This window comes from Ambystoma mexicanum, chromosome 4p (genome assembly GCF_040938575.1).
Source record: "Ambystoma mexicanum isolate Mex_15411 chromosome 4p, UKY_AmexF1_1, whole genome shotgun sequence".
In the NCBI taxonomy this organism is placed as follows: Eukaryota; Metazoa; Chordata; class Amphibia; order Caudata; family Ambystomatidae; genus Ambystoma; species Ambystoma mexicanum.
In genome coordinates, this window is record NC_090927.1 from 1140765160 (window position 1) to 1140783735 (window position 18576).

The following is an 18576-nucleotide window of genomic DNA, read 5'->3' on the forward strand; positions in this document are numbered from 1 at the left end:
GACCCAGGGTCTAGCACATGACTCCCAGATCCACGAGCAGACCGCTTTCAAAAGAGTCTTCTGCATACAGTATGTTCATCGAAGCACAGGTTTGCTCACGTATGCCACAGAGCTCAGGGGCTCTCACTGGCTCATGCAGAAATCTACCAACCAGGTCTCATGCCGCATTACAGCACGAACGAGTAATGCGCATGCACGAGTAACCACCTGCTCTTCAACAAGCTTTCAGAAACCTCGGCACTGGGCACTGTCTGTCTCACATACAGTGCTGCAGCTGTCCCAACTAATACATATGTCCTGCAATTTACAGACATCTTTTTATCCGGGTGAATATTGTGACCAATCAAAACATAACAGTTAATTATTCGCTTATAACTGTTTTTTAATGATTCACTATAAGACATGTTTAACATTTACAATTGTGGACATTATGATGTTCCCATAATGCTCTTTGCTTTTATGCAAATCACCAGGATTGGGTTCTATGAACAGACACAGTGTTGGGCAACCTGGGGTGCGGCCATGTCCCTTAACCCCACCCCCCTGCCTCCCACAGTGCCGCCCCTCCAAAGAGGTGACAGTTACCCTAGTAAATTCTTGCCATTTCTAGCACTGCAGCCTTCTTTGGCTTTGGGTATCCTTTCAAAGGTTTATTGATGCACTTGAGCATTCAGATTCACATGCCATTTTTACTTTTCTATGATCAAATTCATGCTTGCACCTTTTGGGTGGCCCCAGACCTCTGAAATGTGGTGCCGAGGAGGGAACTTAGTGCTTGCTTCTGAACATTATTTTAGTGCCACCTGTGGGAACGCCGAGCTTGACTTAAGCATAAGTATGCGCTTAATATTGTAAAATGATGCATCATTTTTATCCTTTACTTTTCTGAAGGGAAAATTCTCATTTTGGCAAAGGTTTTATATTCAAATGCAGGACATGCATTTTTTTTTTAAAGTGATTGCTTAACACAGTGTATGTGTGTATTGATTAGAAAGAACTCCAAAGATAATGTGAAGTGGCACCAATAAAATCATTGAGGTTTTGGCTGTTTTGCATATTAAAGAGCATTTTGGGAAGATAAGAATGAGCAAAAAACTTAATATCTGTCATATATGTATTTGACAGTTGTATGACTGATTCACTCAATACCTAAAGCACACTGCATTTGGTATGCGTTTACTTTACTTTAGTATTTTTTTTTTAGTAGAACAAAAGTCAGCCCAGCAAAGCTTTTATAAATATCAAGAATATATACAAGTTTGGCCATCAAAAACTTTAGCTGTCAGAGTGAAATGACTGGTAACAGCTCAAAATTACTTGAAGTGTTGTGGATCAGTCAGACTCGGAGAAAGAAAATTGCCTTTATATTTAAAAAATGACAACCAGTAAATTGAAAATAAACTGCAGTAAAATGCTGCTCCTCTGGAAATCTGCCGCCCTAGGCAGCCTTGCTGTAAATATGTCTATGTGTATATGTATACATTGCTGTAGTGTTAACACAACACATTGCACAGCGTATCTTAGTGCTTCAGTTCAAGGCAGATTACAGAAACGTTGGACCAGTGCAAGTACAATTTTGCACAATACAGGACAAAAATAGCTGTGTGCAAAAAAGCAGTCTTACGATGCATTTTTGTACGAGGGCCATGTTTGCTCTAGTGCTAGCAGGGAAAGGCACACTGCCCTGATGCAAAAAATGCATTGAAATAATATGTATTTTCACTAGGGAAAGTGATGATACTGTGCAACATGGCACCTGCACCCCTGGAGAATTGGGCTGACAATCCACAGATTTCTGTCACATAAATACCATCAACCCTGTGGACCCAGAGCATTTTTAAGGGCCCCTGTAAACAGTTTCTCTGTAGCGTGGCCTACTACAGGCTCCTTTCACAAATGTCAAGAGAATCAAGATGGTTTCCACTGGCTCAACTTGAGGGGTTGGGCAAAGAAAAGGTTTTTTGTTCTGTTACAAATCAAGTCAGCACGTTTGACAATGCTTAAAAAAGTATTTAAAAAAAAACATCCAGTTCCTTTTTTTGATCCTGGTGAAAAGAAATTAATGTTGCTAGCCTTCATGTCGCAGTTCGCGGGAATGTGAAACCATGCTTTGCGATAAAAACACATGTCCCACGATTAACATATGAGGTTTTTCTTGAGCTGTGTAGAAAGGAATATCCCCATAAAACTAATTTGCATTTTTGCCTGAAAATACATACACATGTTCTGTGTTAATCCTGTAAATACAGAAATGGCCCAGATCATTAAAAACAGTGATTCCAACTGGGGAAAAGGTGCGCGACAGTGCAAGAGGAGACAGATATATTTTGAAAGCCTCATATGCCCTTTTGAGTAAATAGTAAGTGAAATAGACAAAATACCCAAGCTGTGTGTGTTAAAAATTACATTTATTCAGAAAGAAACACGCAGTATGTAAGAATATCTGCAAGTAGCGTGACAGCCTTTGCCATACATCCCAGGAGGACTATGCAGTGTCTCCAAATGTTACTGTGATATACTCCTTTTAATTTTCCAACATGGAGGAAGGTAATAACGACGTCATACTTTAACATAGCTGGTATGTGATGGCAGCCTAGAAGGCATCGTTTGCACACAAAGACTGGTGTGGCGAAGGTGTCACGAAGACTTTTTAATTGAGCAAGAAAGAAACGAGCACAGCAAACAATCGAAAACCGCACAGCCTAGTGTGAGGTCATTTCTGGGTGACCACTCTTCAGCAAGAGGACATGTGGGGCAGCGGGTGATCTGGCGTGGGACCTCCAGATAGAGCATTGTGAGGTTTCATGATATGGATGGGGATGGGCCTGAGGTAGACACGGGAGGCTGGGGCCTTCTTCTTGCTACCATATGCATTAGGTTGTTTTAGGAGGGCAGAATGAAAGATAAAATTCAGGCGTTTCCTCACCACAATTCTCTATTAAAATTAAACAATTAAATTACTTTTTAAGAGCACTGTGTAATGAAACAGAGGTTACTATTAGAACATGTAATTATACTTCATTTGTAGGCTTTTAAAAGATAATGGGCTGAGTCGTCACAGCTGAAATCTGAAACCGCAAACTGTAGACTAGCCCCATGTCTGAGGCACACTCTTAGCATGCGCTGAGCTACTTCCTGGAAGGTGAAATAGTTTAAAATGTAACACATGCCTAACCCGGAAGTGCATAAAGACCAAGCACGCCCAATAGTATCGGGCTTCCCTGTTTCCCTAAATACACTCATTTCAAATCACTGACCTTAATAATGAGGCAATATGGTGAATAACAGATGAGGCGAATGACCCTCCCTGGCTAAGGAAGCTAGTACAATAGATTCCCTGCGATAGTTTCCATCTATATAATGGATTACCCAATTGCTTTACTGTCAGCAAAAGGAAGGTCACATTCCTCATGAAACCCTTATTTAAGATTTTGCCTACAAGTGCTCATAAGGATAATGGGTACATTGGAACAGCAACACAGTTGCCCTCTCTCTAAATGTCATGTTGCAGGCACACTAAGATATACCCCAAGGTCCAGGGTTTCACAGCCTAATAAACATGAACTTTCTCCTTTTTGAAATGTGATTGCCACACACATCTTGAAAGAGGTTGCCCAACAGATCTGGCATACATGGGTATGACCGATGCCCCGCCACCGATCACGATGGGCCAGCAACAGCACGCGTTTGCGAGGGGCCTGGAAAGTGGAGTGACTGCTTGAAAAGCTATTTTTAAAGATTGATCAGTTCAGTAATAACGTTGGAGATAAATGAACTCTTAAAACCGTGCCTTTTCCTTATTCTGAGGCTATTATTAGCGACATTTTGGCCCAGGGATAGTTTTCAATCAAAGGTGGAGAAAGAGGACTAACTAATATGGAGGTCAATGTGCAATAGGTGGTCTTCGAAGCCATGCCATACGTTTCATGAGTCTTATTCTCAAGCAGACCACAGAGACGATGACAATTCCTCTCAGACACGTCATGCGCTGTGCAGCCTCATGGCTTATCCAAACAAGTGAAAAAAGCACCATCTTTCGGCAGCAGTTCCAAGGATCTCCAAGCTCCCGAAGTCCGACTCCCATCTGTGGAAATTGGTTGGTCTACATATTGGCAGATTCCAGTTCAGATTTTAAGACAGTCCCATGCACTCTAGAATAAAACATTAAAATGTGTTCCATGTGCTCCCAATTCCAGAGAAGGACGTCTTTCAAAGTCACTTAATAAAAGAATAGGTGTAGTGCGACGCAGAACTAAGGTCCATGAAAAGGGTTGAAAGGGAAAGAGGCTCTCTGCTGGGTGAGAACATATTTAACCTCACTTCATGGCTGCTAGGGTGCTCAAAGTAATAAAAACAAGACTCTTATAATGCAGGGCAACTGAATATAAACAATGCTAAAACACAACTGGGCTGGGAAAGATCCCTACCCCGCATGTTAGGATTGGCTAATGTTTCCTACAGGCTTAGAATTAACAGTGATGAATAGCAATGACATGTAGTGTTTGCAACAGAAAAACAACAACAACTCGGTTTACAATTCAGCTTAAATAACATCTGCAGGTGTTCCTACTTTAACAGAAACTAAAAATCGCCCCCATAAAATTGTTGATGAGTGAAACAACATGTTTCCCCTTTTCTGTGCTGAGAGGTCAAGAGTCAATCAGGTCACAAATGATAAATCGCAATGGAAAACAATACAGTTGAAACAAAGTTCATCATCAGTGTCTGTCTGCTTGCTGTCGGAGAGGATGTCTGAAGCAGCTGTGTTCCAATTTGCTTTGCTAACGCGTGGTGTCATTTGAAGCTCTTTTCGGACAAATGGTGAAGACGAGTATAAATAACGGGTACCGGTGGCTAATGCTCCTGAACATCAATGGGGATCTTTTTTCAGTGTAAAAGAGCGCAAAGGAATGTATAAATGTAACATTTAGCGGAACACTTTTTTTTAAGGCAAAATTTCCTTCACTACTATCAAAAACAATGCATATAAAGCCCCCCTCACCCGATAATGTATATATTTATACAAATCAATGACACATGTATAACCATAGCCAAATACTCCACTGTCCATTAATTTACATTTGCATAGAAAGGGAAATAAAACAATAATGCACAGTATATATAAAACACAAGATCCTCCTCTTTGGGCAGTCAGTGCTGTGCTCCTTCGGTAGAAGACAATTGGGTTCAGCAGTACGTCAAAAGTTCCCATCAAACTTTCCAATCGAACGGGACTGGATTGGCATTTGTACAAAAAGAGAGTCATGTCTGCCAGGAAGCGCAGGCTGTCTTCTCCGCGAATCCTTCAGATAGCCTGCAGCAATTAGAGAACAGAAATGTCAGAGGATTCCGCATCCGGCTGAAACCTTAATGCTGATGCGCACGAGCCGCAGATCAGGGGCTTTGACAGCCTAGATTCCAAAGTTGCTTGCTGCGATCCAATTTACGCCTGTCTGCCTAGGGATCGTTAAAGAAGCCTATGTCTATCTAGACTGCTTCATGAACACCGCTTCATGAGCACTGTGCTGGTAAGCGACGGTTTGTGAGGAAAGTCTACATAATCATCTGTGGTTATGAGTACTGGATGCTTAATCAACATTCCAGACATCTGTCAATGTATATACTACATGATCTTAATAATGATGGCGCTAGGCCAGGCCAATTTTTGGTGGGACATGTTGGGAGACCAGATTTGTGAAGACTGATATTGCGAATACATAACAAATGCTTGCTCTTCAGCAATAATTCCATTCACAAGGCATCCAAATGATACATCTTTGTTGGAGCTCACAAAGCAAGCATGATAACCGAAAATTAAGCTGTTATTAACAAGATCATACAATGTATCATACCTGCTGTCTTCCAGTACGACTTGCTGCAAATGCAAAAGAAAAATAAGCATTTTTAATCCGGGCAAGAAGGAAACTCATAACTTTCTTACAAAACAGAAATCGGGACAGCTTGCAGTATTAAGGAAAACAGACAAAAAATAAAAAGGTTATATGTGATTTCATCGCTGGTACTAAACATCAAGGGGTAAACAGTTTTAAATCCACTCAACACCCATGGCATTGTATTAAATTAAGGAACAAGTTACTTACCTGTAACAGTTGTTCTCCAGCATGGGTCTGGCATGATTTCACATGCTCATGAATATTCCCCGTCGTCAGGCTGGGAATCCTCGGTAAAGAAAAAAATCAGTATCAGGTTTGTTTCTGATCTGTCTTTCTTAGTAGTAACCAATCACTGGTCTCTGGGTCATACTGCCCCCAGCCAATGACTGCCCTCTCCCTAAGCCCCGCCCCTGGCAGCCATCCTCAGATTTGGTAGCACGTGAAGTGGCAGCATGACCAAGTGAACAGCCGCAGAGGGGAAGAAGGGAGGGTTCGCATGTGAATCCATGCCAGACCCATGCTGGAGAACAATAGTTACAGGTAAGTAACTTGTTCCTTCTCCAGCATGGGGTCTGGCATGGATTCACATGCTCATGAATATAAGAATACATAGCAGTACAAACATGCACAACCACGGGAGGTGGCAAGGCTCAACATTAAGCATTACATAAAACTAAACATCAAGCATCTCTTACCTCCTCACCAGGCTCACCTTAAGCGAACAGGTTGCGCAGCACTGCCTGGCCGACTGTGGACTCCTCCCTGGAATCCCGGTCGACGCAGTAGACGTGAAGGTGTGCGTCGACCTCCACGTAGCAGCCCTGCAGATGTCCAGCAGGGGCACACCAGACAAGAACGCCGTGGTAGCAGCGATCGCTCTGGTCGAATGGGCTCTCGGACGGCCGGGCAACGATCGGTTTGACAACCGATGACAGTGCATGACGCAGCCGGAGAGCCATCTGGAAATGGAAGCCTTCGAGAGAGCCTTCCCTTGGTTAACAGGTCCAAAGTTCACAAACAGCTGTGATGTGTTCCGAAAACTCTTCGTTCGGTCCACGTAGAACTTCAGCGCTCTAGCTACATCCAGCGAGTGCAAAGTCCACTCGGCCGGCGACAAAGGCGACGGGAAAAATACTGGCAACACCAAGGGCTCGTTGAGATGGAAGTCTGACGGCACCTTGGGCATGAAGGAGGGGTGCGTTCTCAGCACCACCCTCGTCTCGTGAAAAGTCAAGTATGGAGGCTTGCAGGATAGGGCCTGAATCTCTCCCACGAGTCGTGCAGAGGTGATGGCCTCAAGGAACGCTGTCTTCCACGACAGGAACTTCAACGGAGCCGAATGCAAAGGCTCAAATGGTGGGCCCGTGAGCCTGGTCAGCACCACGTTGAGCTCCCACGCCGGGGCTGGATCCTTCACCGACGGGAACGATCGGAACAGTCCTTTCATAAACTCCTTCACCAGGCGATGAGACCACAGGGATGACCATCCTGCAGTTCTGGTGTATCGGGAAATTGCTGCCAGATGTATCTTAATGGAAGCATGAGCTAGTCCAGCTTTGGCCAGCGACAGCAAGTACGGTAGCACTCGAGGGGCAGTAATCCGTAGAGGGTTAATCTTCTGTTGCAAGGCACCAGACAGGGAACCTCTTCCACTTGTGTCCGTAGCACTTGAGAGTTGAGGACACCCTGGCCTTTGCAAGAACCTCTCTGCATTCGGCCAGGATATCGTACCCTCCAAACTCTAGCGCTGCAGGAGCCAGGCCTGCAAGTTCAGCGACACCGCATTGTGATGAAGAATAGCGCCTCCTTCTCTGGAGAGAAGATCTGCATCCGTCGACAGTTTGACTGGTGGGGACGCTGACAAGTCCAGAAGGTCCGGGAACCAGATCTGTCTTGGCCACCTTGGTGCAACGAGGATCAGAGTTCGTCGCCGTCGCGAACAGGTCGATTTGCCCCATAGCCAGAAGAGTTGATCCACTTGATCCTGGCGTAGTTCCCACTCGTGGCACGACCGCAGCTCCCTGCTGAGTGAGTCGGCGATGGTGTTTTTTATCCCTGCTAGATGAAAAGGCACCAGAAACATCCCCTGGGCAACGCCCAGTGCCACAGATCCTGGGCTTCCTTGGACAGGGCTGGGGATCTGGTTCCTCCCTGTTTCCGGATGTAGAACACTGTGGTGGTGTTGTCGGTGAAGCCCCTCACCACCTTGCCCTTGAGGGACGGGAGGAATGACTTGAGGGCCCAGAACACCGCTCGGAGCTCCAGTATATTGATGTGGAGCAGCCTCTCCTCTGGGAGCCACAGGCCTCTCGCGTGAAGCTCTCCGGTGTGCGCTCCCCACCCCTCCAGGGAGGCATCCTTCGTCACCGTCGCCTGGTATGCTGGGGTCTGAAAGTATGTGCCCAAGTCTTCGACGCTTGCATCCAACGGGCGTCGAAGAACTCCTGCAGAGGGCACATCCGAAGCCTGCACAGGCGCACCAGATCGATGCAAGAGGACATCATCCCGAGAAGGGACTTGATGGACCTCACTCTGGCCACATCCGTGGCCAGCAGACGCTATATCTTGCCCAGGATGGCCTGCGTTCTTTCCTCCGACGGCGAGTCCAATCGCGCCACTGTATCGAGTTTGGCTCCCAGAAACAGCGCAACCTGCAACGGAACCAGGTGGGATTTGGGGAAGTTGATGAAGAATCCCAGGTCTGTGAGCAGCCGGATGGTCTTTGCTGTGTGTTCTACGGCGAGTTCCCTTGTCCCTGCTCGGATGAGCCAGTCGTCCAGGTAGGGGTAGACGAGGATCCCCTGCAGGCGCAGCCGCGCCGCCACTGGTGCTAGGCACCTGGTGAACACCCTGGGTGCCGACTTCAATCCAAATGGGAGGGCCTTGAACTGGTAGTGCCACCCTTGGATTACGAACCTGAGAAACTTAGGGTGTCCTTTTAGGATGGGGATGTGGGAGTACGCATCCTCCAAATCCAACGACGATAGGAAGTTGCCTTCCTCCAGCTGGCCCAGCACATGCTGGAGGGTGACCATCCGGAACTTCTGTGCCTTGATGCATTTGTTTAGCCAACGCAAGTCCAGGATGGGACGCCAACCTCCTGTCTTCTTTCTGACGAGGAAGTACCTTGAGTATACTCCGGAGCCCCGGAGCCTCTTTGGGACGAGCTCGATGGCTCCTTTCTTGAGCATCGCCCTTACCGCTAACAGTAGTTGAGGGACGTGGTTTTCCTTCCTGGCCACGGGAGGAATTTGGGGGCACTTCTTTAGAAATTCCAGAGTGTGCCCGTGGGCCAGGGCATCCAGCATCCAACGGTCGGTGGAGATGGACTTCCACACGCTGACGAACCTCGTCAGCCGGCCTCCCACCGGGGTGCTTCGGTGGGGGCCCGACGCGACAGGCGGTTCAGTCTTGCTTGGAAGCGGCCTTGCCGCCCTGGCCTCCCTGGTGACGACGGCGAGATCCACTCATCCCCTGTAGGCTTCTTGCGACGAGGAGCGGGCCGCTTGACGGTAGGTCGAGGAGCCGCCGCTGAATCCTTTGGAGGCACCTTGCTTGCCTCTGGAGTTCCGAAAGGGCGGCCGCCGTTGCTGCAGAACTCCCAAAGCCCGAGCCGTCTCCGTGTCGGTCTTGATGGCCTGCAGCGACTCATCCACAGTCTTTCCCGTCGAAGGGCATGTCCAAAACCTTGGCTTGCACGTCCTGGCGGAAATCCGTCGCCTTGAGTCACCCCCGCCGTCGAAGGCAAACGCTGTTGCCCAACTGGCGGAAACCGGTGTCGGCAATGTCCGTGGCCACAGTTATGGCGTGGTCCGACGCCACCTCACCCTCCTGTAGGATCGCCAGGGCCTCTGCCCTCTTGTCGTACGGGAGGAAGTCCAACAGGGGGGCGATCTTGTACCACAATTCCGTGTCGCAGCGGGCCACGATTGCTAGGGCATTGGCCGCCTTAGTCGTCGTCGCCGACGAGATGACTCGTCGTCCCACGGCGTCCAACTTCTTTTCCTTGTCGTCCGGTGGGGAAGTTGAAGATGAAGCCGATGGCCCCCCCGCTTTCTTCTTGGCCGCAGTTGAGACGACCGAATCCGAGGTCGGCTGTGCCCTAAGGCACTACAGGGCGGTGTCTGGGACCCGGTACTTCTTCTCGTACCAGTCACTCTTGGCAGGTGTCGTGGATGGGTTCTTGAGGAGGGCAAGTCCCTCCTCCCAGACGTCATCCAGCAACGGCACCGCGAGGACCGTCTTCCGTTTGGCCTTGCGCCGTTGGTAGAGGAAGCCTTCCACCTTCTTCTCCTCAGGGCAGAGTTGAAAAAGCTCGGATGCCCTTGCAATCATGGCGTGGAAGCAGCCAATCTCATCGGGCGGGGACGACTGCGGAATCGGAGACCAGTCCCGTCGTCACCGCCGTCGTCATCCGTCCCCGTCGTGGCCGCGTCCGTTCCCATGTCGTCCCTCGGGATCGGGGAAGGCGACAAAGGCTGAGAAGGCCGTGAGGGCTGAAGGGGCACTGGATGAATTCTCCTCTTGTTCGGAGGGCTTCCAGATGGACCCGGTTCAGCTGGGTCGTCCGTCGGGAGTAGGGGCAGTCTCCTCCTTATCTCCGTGCATAAGGCTTGGATTGCCGTCAAAATGGCCGCCGAGTTGTCCTGAGGCTCGGGACGGGCGTGCCGGGAGCGACGGTTGTTCCTCCAGGGGAACCTCGTCGTCGTTGTCACCCTGGCTCTCATCATCCCCCTTCTTGGGATTCCTCCCGTGCGGCTGGGCCTCTTCCAAATTCTCGGTCAGTTCCTCCTCGGAGGTTGTGTCCGTGTCCGTAACAGCCACCGCCCCCCCCTCTTTTTCCACCCGGGTCTTCCTGGGGGTCTTCTTGATGGGCTTAAAAGAGGATTCCCTCCGCGGAGGCAGGGAAACTCTGGGCCCCAAGGTCGCCTCCACTGGGATAGCCTCCACAGGCTTCGCCAGGGCCGCAGCGACTCCCTCGATAGAGGCCTTAGCCGGGTGAATCAAGGCCTTCACCACCTTGGGTGCGCTTGAGGCCTTCACCTTAGGGGGAGGGCCACCGTCTCGCTCCCCCTAAGCCGGTTCCTCCGAGATCGATCTCCAGAAGCTTAGCCAGGTTCTCGGATTTCCTCTTCCCTGAGCCAGAGAGTTGGCTCGCGGTTGATGGCGTCGGTGAAGGTGCGCCCTGCCTGGCAGCCGAGGAGCCAGACCATACGGCGCTCCCGGTGCCCGCGGACTCGCAGTGCTTTGCCTTCTGTTGGGCCCCCATCGCTGGGGCGCCCTCACAGGACTTAGAAGACCTCTCGGACTTCTTCTTCTTCTTCTTACCTGCTGGGCTCTTGCCTTCCAGCCAGTTGGAGAGACGGGTCCGGCGATCACTCATCGTCCGATCCGACATGTTAATGCAAAACGCACAGTCCTTCTCCACGTGTGTTTTGTCCTCGTGGAGGCAGTAAAGGCATTTCGAATGCTCGTTCTCCTTGAACACATTTTGTAGGTTGCATCCAGGTCAGATCCTGAACAGTTTGCCGGGAGTCGAGCTTCCCTTCTCCTGGGCAATGTTCTTCTCGTCTACGAGGTAGGCCTCAGAAACTTCTGGAATCCTCCAAGAAGCGTAACTCGACGAAAACCTCACCCTTGAGGGGCGCAGATATATCCGAAACGGGACCCCGTTGATCGGAAGTAGAAACGGTGGAGCTTGAGGCTTGATTAAACCGAAAAATTAGATAAATCTCTTTGAAAAAAGCACAAAATGCAGTAAAAGCTTGAGAGCTATAGCACGAGGACTCCCAACACTTTAGCGTGCGGTAAAAATCTGAGGATGACTGCCAGGGGCGGAGCTTAGGGAGAGGGCAGTCATTGGCTCGGGGCAGTATGACCCAAAGGCCAGTGATTGGTTACTACTAAGAAAGACAGATCAGAAACGAAACTGATACTGATTTTTTTCTTTACCGAGGATTTCCAGCCTGACGACGGGGAATATTCATGAGCATGTGAATCCATGCCAGACCCCATGCTGGAGAATAATAATTATATTGTGTTGCAATCCAACATTTGGACTTTACACAGTATATAAAACACATAAAAGAACTTAGAATATATATAATTCGTCAGATAGTTCAATTCATAATAATAATTGTGATACATGTAATACAATTCAATTAATTACAAATACAGAAGAGATAAAGGAAAAATAATGGGGTCACAAACAATAAACGATAAAAGAAGAAGAAGAAAGATAGCGGGAAGAAGGAAAGTTAAACAAAGAGAAAAACAAAGGGCAAAAGCATATACCTTCAGATGTTGGCATCTCAATTTCATCCGTCCGGCAGATGAGTTTTAACCTTCTGCCAGACTTTGAATAGGGCAAGCTGTAGTGAGCCGGAATGCGAATTTAAGAAGTAATCCCAGAAGGAATCTGTTTTGATTGTTTCGCAAGAGTGGACCAATTTGCCCAACATACACATATAAAGGTGCCCCAATTTAGCACACTGAGTGAGGACATGGCGAGCTGATTCCATCTGCCCTGGCTTAGCCCATATTCGGCAGATGGAGGACTCCGCGGGCACCTTCAGACGCGGGCCCACGACCGTCATAACTGCTTTAACTTAAACTGCCTAACTTCTGGAGCGGGGGCATAGCTGTAGATAGGGCTGAATTTTTCGGTAGCGGTGCACACCATGGGCCACTGCCTCATATCACTTTAGCTTTGACAGATGGTTATAATTCTGGCACCAGTGCATTTTTACAACGTGCATGCATTGTGTGTCCCTTCCTATGACGTCACTACATGAGAAAATAAGAGTGGCCCCCCCACACTTTTCGCTCGGGCCTCAAGTTCTAGGGCCGGCCCTGATTGCGACTCAAGACAAGAGGTGACGGTTACACAAGTGGAAGTCCGAAATGCCCAGGGATAACCATTGGCAGCCCGAGGTTGAAACTCAGAATGCCAGTAGGTGAAGATACATTCAAGCCATGTTTTTACATTCTTGCAACTATTATTATTTCTGCATTCATTCAAAATAAAATAATGTACACTTAAAAAAAAAAAATACATTATCTGTAGTTCAAAATTCAGTGCATCTCTGAAAAAAGTGCCCCAAAATCAGAGTCTGGGCGCATTTACAATAATAAGGAACAGGCATCTAAACCCTGGTAAATGCCATGTGCAAATAGTATCCCAAAAATTAACAGGTTGGTTGGGGGATGTGGGATATTGGCGAGGGCTTACATACTGTGATTTTAGCCAGACGACATGCATCTTCGCTACCAAACCGGCCATGAATAGGAATGAACGGGGGATAGACAGCTATCTGTACATTTAATTTAAGACATAAATATATGGACATCGCACATTCAGGTACCTGCTATTTGGCACTTAGGTGTTGATGGTGTAGAGCACCGACAGAGCTGCATAATGATGAGTGACTGAGCTGCAAATGCCAATTTCGAAGGCATTGCAGCCTCTGCTAACGTTTACGGCGCAGGTTCCATGCTGAACTTTGCATGCCTCATTAGGAAAAAGGCAAGCATACAAAATGGCTGTTCATAAAAGAAGGCATTTGCATTTTTTGCTGAAGGTTTACCTAGACATTCTTGCAGAGTACGTTTTTTCCATTTAGTGCCTGGCAAATCAGGGACACAAATAGTACTTTTTTTGTAGGGTTTTTGTAGGGTTTGCGCCGTAATAAACAAGCATTGGCAATGGCAACAGTTTCGGCTTTTGTGTAGGAATGAGAAAGGCACTTGCAAGGCACTGTCATTGTGGTATTAACTGGCCATTGATGGTAGCAGTGGCAAAATGGTGCGAGTACCTGCGCATCTAACAGCAGCGCTTGGCAAAGGGCAACAAAAATAAACACAACCCAAAGCTATTGGCTTTGCCACACTTGTTTTAAACAGGCCTTCTATGAAGGACCTGCATAGTGCTTATTAAACAAATGGCTGAAGGCAGACCTGGTTGACATTTGTATTACACCAGTAGCGTGTTTACAACTCAAATTAAGTAATTGACTTTCAGAAGACTGCTTTGAAAAAACACTGGCAGGCACTTTGCGAGCAAGGTTTGATGGTAAGGCTTGAAAAAACGAGCTTAAAGAGTTCCCACAAGAAGGTGTTTTGGGCAGGGAAGGGCAGAAAGTGGGTGGGAATGGCCATGGGCAGTTAATGGGTGGGCAAATAACTAAACACCACCTAAAAGCTATGCATATCCCTCCTCATGTGCCAATTCTCTCTATCTGTACTTTAATGGAATAGTTTTGGCTTATAGGTGGTGCTTTAGTGCCACCCAATAGCCAAAACAAAAAATGAGATTCATTGCCGGTCCATTCTCATCCAGTCTCTTACAAGCCTATAAAAACATCAACTTCATTGCCTGTCCACCTATAGCCCAGTCTCACCCAGCTTTCAAAAGCCAGCAGAAACATGACATTCATTGCCAGTACATGTGTTAATTCCGCCGCAAAAATATTGCGATGCAAATATATCGCCATATTCCTTCAGCGAAATTCACACATGGACCCTGAGAGGGACACCCCCGCAACCCATGCATCATTTTTTAATGTGCGGGGGACAACCGCGCGACCCCGGCTCCCACATAATATCCCCCCAAAAATATCGCCTGTGGCGAACCAAACCAAACGGCCATATCTACGGCCATATTTTTGCGGGGGATATTATGTAGTGATACCCCTAATAGACCAGTCTCATTCAGATTGCTACAGGTTTATATACAAATTAGATGTATTGTCGGTCCATCAGAACCCAGTCACATTCCACTTCTTACAGGCCACTAGAAAAATGAGATTCATTGCCAGTCCATTCATAGACTAGTCTCATTGAGAGTCTCGCAATCCAGTATAAAAAAAGAGATCCATGCATGTGCCATGAAAAGACAAACTGCGTGGGATATGGTTTTTATATGGGCGTTTCTGAAGTAGAATAAGGAGTCGCTGGAGTCACACTTCAAGTGACACTAATTTAAGACTAACATTCTTCTGAACATTTGCTTGGAATTATGGATGCTAAAATCTAGGTGTTTTTCTGTAAAAACTTTCCTCACCATCGCTTTAGGTACTGTCTTGTCTGTGGGGGTTGTATTTCTAAAGCAATCATTTATTTAAGAATTTATAAAGCGCACACTAAGGCCAAAGGTGGTGTCGACATTATCGTGAGAAACAGTTCCTACTCAGATTTGTACAGTTGCTAACTTTAAAAAAGATGGGTTTTGAGTGCCTTGCGAATGGAAAGGTACTCATCTATGACTCTTAATGATCGTGTAAGTGAATTCCACATCCTGGGAGCCATAACTGAGAAAGAGCTACCTCCCAGCCGTGCACGCTGATATCCTGGTATTTTAAGGAGTAACAGCAAGATACTAACTTATTCTTCAGATATTCTGGGCCTACATTATGCACAGCCTGATGGATGACACAGAGTACCTTAAACTATCTGTGCCGCCACCGGGAGCCAATGAAGGTGATGCAGAAGGGCTGCAGATGGGGTGCAAACAAGGCGCCATAAGTGCCAGTCTTGCTGCTGAATTCTGGAGGACCTGCATACGTTGTCCCAAATATATCCGTTGCAGTAGTCCAGTCACCCCATTATAGTAGATGTAACCATCATTGTTTGGCTGGCTGGCTGGCGGTAACATAGGTAGAATTTTCCTCCAAATGTTCAATTTCCCAAACCCTGCACTACAAATTGCCGACATCCGCGCCTCTCGTGAGCGATTGGGAAGAAGACTCACCCCAAGGCTTTTCACAGAGGCACAGGAAACTGGGCAGGGGCCCAGTGAGTCAGGCCAGCATTGAGAATTCCAAAGACTGTCTGCCGTTTGGGGCCCGAACACCAGAAGCTCCGTTTTGTTTCCATTCAGCTTTAACCAATTAGCCAACAACCAGTTACCCATTTTATCCAAGCAGTCACAAAGTTTTCCAAGGCGTTCCGTTTGAGGGGAGTCCAGCCGAAAACACTGTCATCCGCATAGGTGTAAAAACAGACTTGTGACTCGTAATTAGAACAGCCAATAAGACCGCACATACAGATTAAAAAGAAGAGGAGACCAGGCTGACACTTGTGGAACCTTACAAGTGAGATCAGAAGTAGGAGAGTGGCAGGCCTGAAAGGAAATAGTCTGGGATCGCCCTTCAAGAATGCCAGAAGGGGCCCGGCAACGTCTGCTTGCTCCAAACGGGTCAATAGGATGTCATGATCTACAGTATTGAATGCCACAGAGAGGTCCAAGAGAATTAATACTCCGGCCCCTCCGCGGTCCTGGAGAAAAGCTAAATCATCCAGCAGTGAAATCATGACTGATTCTGTACCCATTGTTGGACGAAAACCAGATTGAAATGGATGCAGCCACTGATTATTTTCCAAGAATTTCGAAAACTGGAGAAATCACGGCTTCCATCACTTTCATAACGGCAGGAAGAAGAGAAAAGGCATATAATTCGCCACCACCCAGATTAGATTTTTTTAATAAGAGGGAACCATTCCATGCTTTAGAGCTGCAGGGACTTCACCTGCAGTAAAGGAGTACTGTAAGGCCGCTGTAAACAATCAAATGACCCTCTGTGGAGGGCTTTCAAGATACAGAGTGGTACTGCATCAAGGGGTGAGGCCGATTTCAGGCCCTGATACGCGGGGCATTACCATGTCAGGGAATGCCCCGGGGCCCATAGTTACAGTTAAGGAAGGCCTTACCTGACGTGCTAATGCCCCCCCCTGTCGAGGGGCTTTTTGCTATTAGTACCCCAGCCCTTTAAACTGGGGTACTAATAGTGTTTTTTTCTGTTGCGAGACACTGTGGCGTTTTGCAACCCCCCCCCCAAAAAAATGGCCACCAGGGAATGGAAAACGAAGTCCGTTTTCCCTTTTCATATCGGCCATTGAAGAAACAAAAGAATATGGCTGACATGGACCGGTAGAAGGGACTACACATAGTCCCTTCTCCCTGTCCATGGCAGCCATCAAAAAGATTGAAAAAAAGATAAAAAAATTAAATGGCCACCATAGAACGGGAAAGGGGACAACACATAGTCCCTTCTACCTTTCCATGGCAGTGTGTCGCAGATCCAGTGCCGACACGCCAGGGACAGAAGTGTACCTGGCGCATCCACTCCCGACCATGACCAGAATGAATTCGGTAAGTGGGGCGGGAGGGAGATACGAGTTAAAGTGGGATGGGGCTCCACTTACCTGGGTAGATTCCATAAGAAATGTTTATGTCTGAGGACTCAGTTCATTAAACGCCATAATGCAGGCAGAGTGTACTGCTCAGCTTGTTCATCACGCACCGCTGATGGGGCTAGTCTGTGTTTTGCAAGCTCAGATCTTGGCTGGGCCGAATCAGCCCATCATCCTTGTATAGTAAGTATACATTGATTACCATTAAATTTGTTAATAATGAAACCTTGTGTTACAATGCTTAAAAGTGGGAGGAATCGGGTATAAAGCGCTTCATAAAAAATGTGATATTATATCAACTATTCCAGGTGGATACCGGGAAACCTAGGCCACAGTAAGAGAAACTTTTTTTTAATTTTGGCATACCAGAATGAGGAACCATCTGTGCTGTAGGTAATGCTTTTGGTTTGGCGCACTGAGTAGGCTTCTCCTGTGTGCACAAACCCTACTTTGTCTCTTTACCCTTTAGGATATAGTCTATTAGCCAACTCAAGAGCCAGAACACGCCTAACGTGAAGATGGTTTGTAGCAAGTGGAAATACCATACTGCTGCAGTACACATTAGTGAGCTGAAATGTGTGCACATGGCTTTTAGAGTGTGTAAGAATGGAACTTAGCATGCATGGTACTTCTCGCATGTTTTACATGCTGCACATTTCCAGCACCGGGTCTGCTGCTACTCACTGAAGGGGCTCACATCCTGGAAGGGGTGCATTGCCCCCCGAGGGACCCTCTAGCGATGCCACTTCCATAGATGCCACATTTACAGGGAGGACATGGGAGTGCATTAGGGGTTATGTTGTTTGGGGAAGGGAGGGGCGGAAGCAGGGAACGGTGAGGGGGGGCTTTGTGGTTCAGCATGTGTGGAAATCACACATGGGGCCTGGAACCACAATGGGCTACCTAGCCATCAAGCCCCTGATCAGGGGTGCAACGAAACCTACATTTCGGGTGGGCGGGGGAGGGGCTAACTGTTGATGGGAGGGGTGACTTCAGAAACTGGGCAGGGCAAACTTCGAGGTTGCACCCCCCTCTTCACTCGCGGCCACTCTGTTCACTCACACCCCCATTCACTGTACACTTGCTCATTCACACGCGGACCCAATCCCCATTCATCATGCACTCCTTCACACACACTACATAATATGTATATACACTCCTTGCACACATACATCTGTTGGGACGGGGATGATGTGTGCATTTGATTTTTGTTTCTGCTCTCTTTCATATCTTTTTATCCTTACCTTTGTCTTTCCGCTCACTTCTCTACTATGATCCCTTTCACCTCAACATACACACCTTTCTTGCTGCTCTCACCTTCACCCCGACCTTTTCACCAGTGCCTACCTTTTCACTCCTAGCATCACCAGTACCACGGTCCATCCCTGGTCTCAGCTCATACCCAGGTTTAACGCTAACCTTGTTTCACCTCCATTTCTGCCCCTCTACCCTCCATCTCGACTGCTGCACTAGGTTCCTGGTCCCTCTACAC

The 18576-nt window shown here is 47.6% G+C and overlaps 1 protein-coding gene across 8 annotated transcripts in view; it reads right to left on the bottom strand.

The window, feature by feature from the left end:
• Positions 1 to 2389: 2389 nt before the first annotated feature.
• Positions 2390 to 18576, bottom strand: part of UTRN (utrophin) — a 2010688-nt gene continuing 1994501 nt past the window's right edge. For all 8 annotated transcript variants that reach the window (XM_069606729.1, XM_069606726.1, XM_069606725.1 and 5 more), the window contains 2 exons: positions 5853 to 5875; positions 2390 to 5314 (listed from right to left, as the gene is read on the bottom strand). In XM_069606729.1, the coding sequence (XP_069462830.1) occupies positions 5306 to 5314; positions 5853 to 5875 (32 nt within the window). In that variant the 3' untranslated portion in view covers positions 2390 to 5305. The remainder of the gene's footprint in view (positions 5315 to 5852; positions 5876 to 18576) is intronic.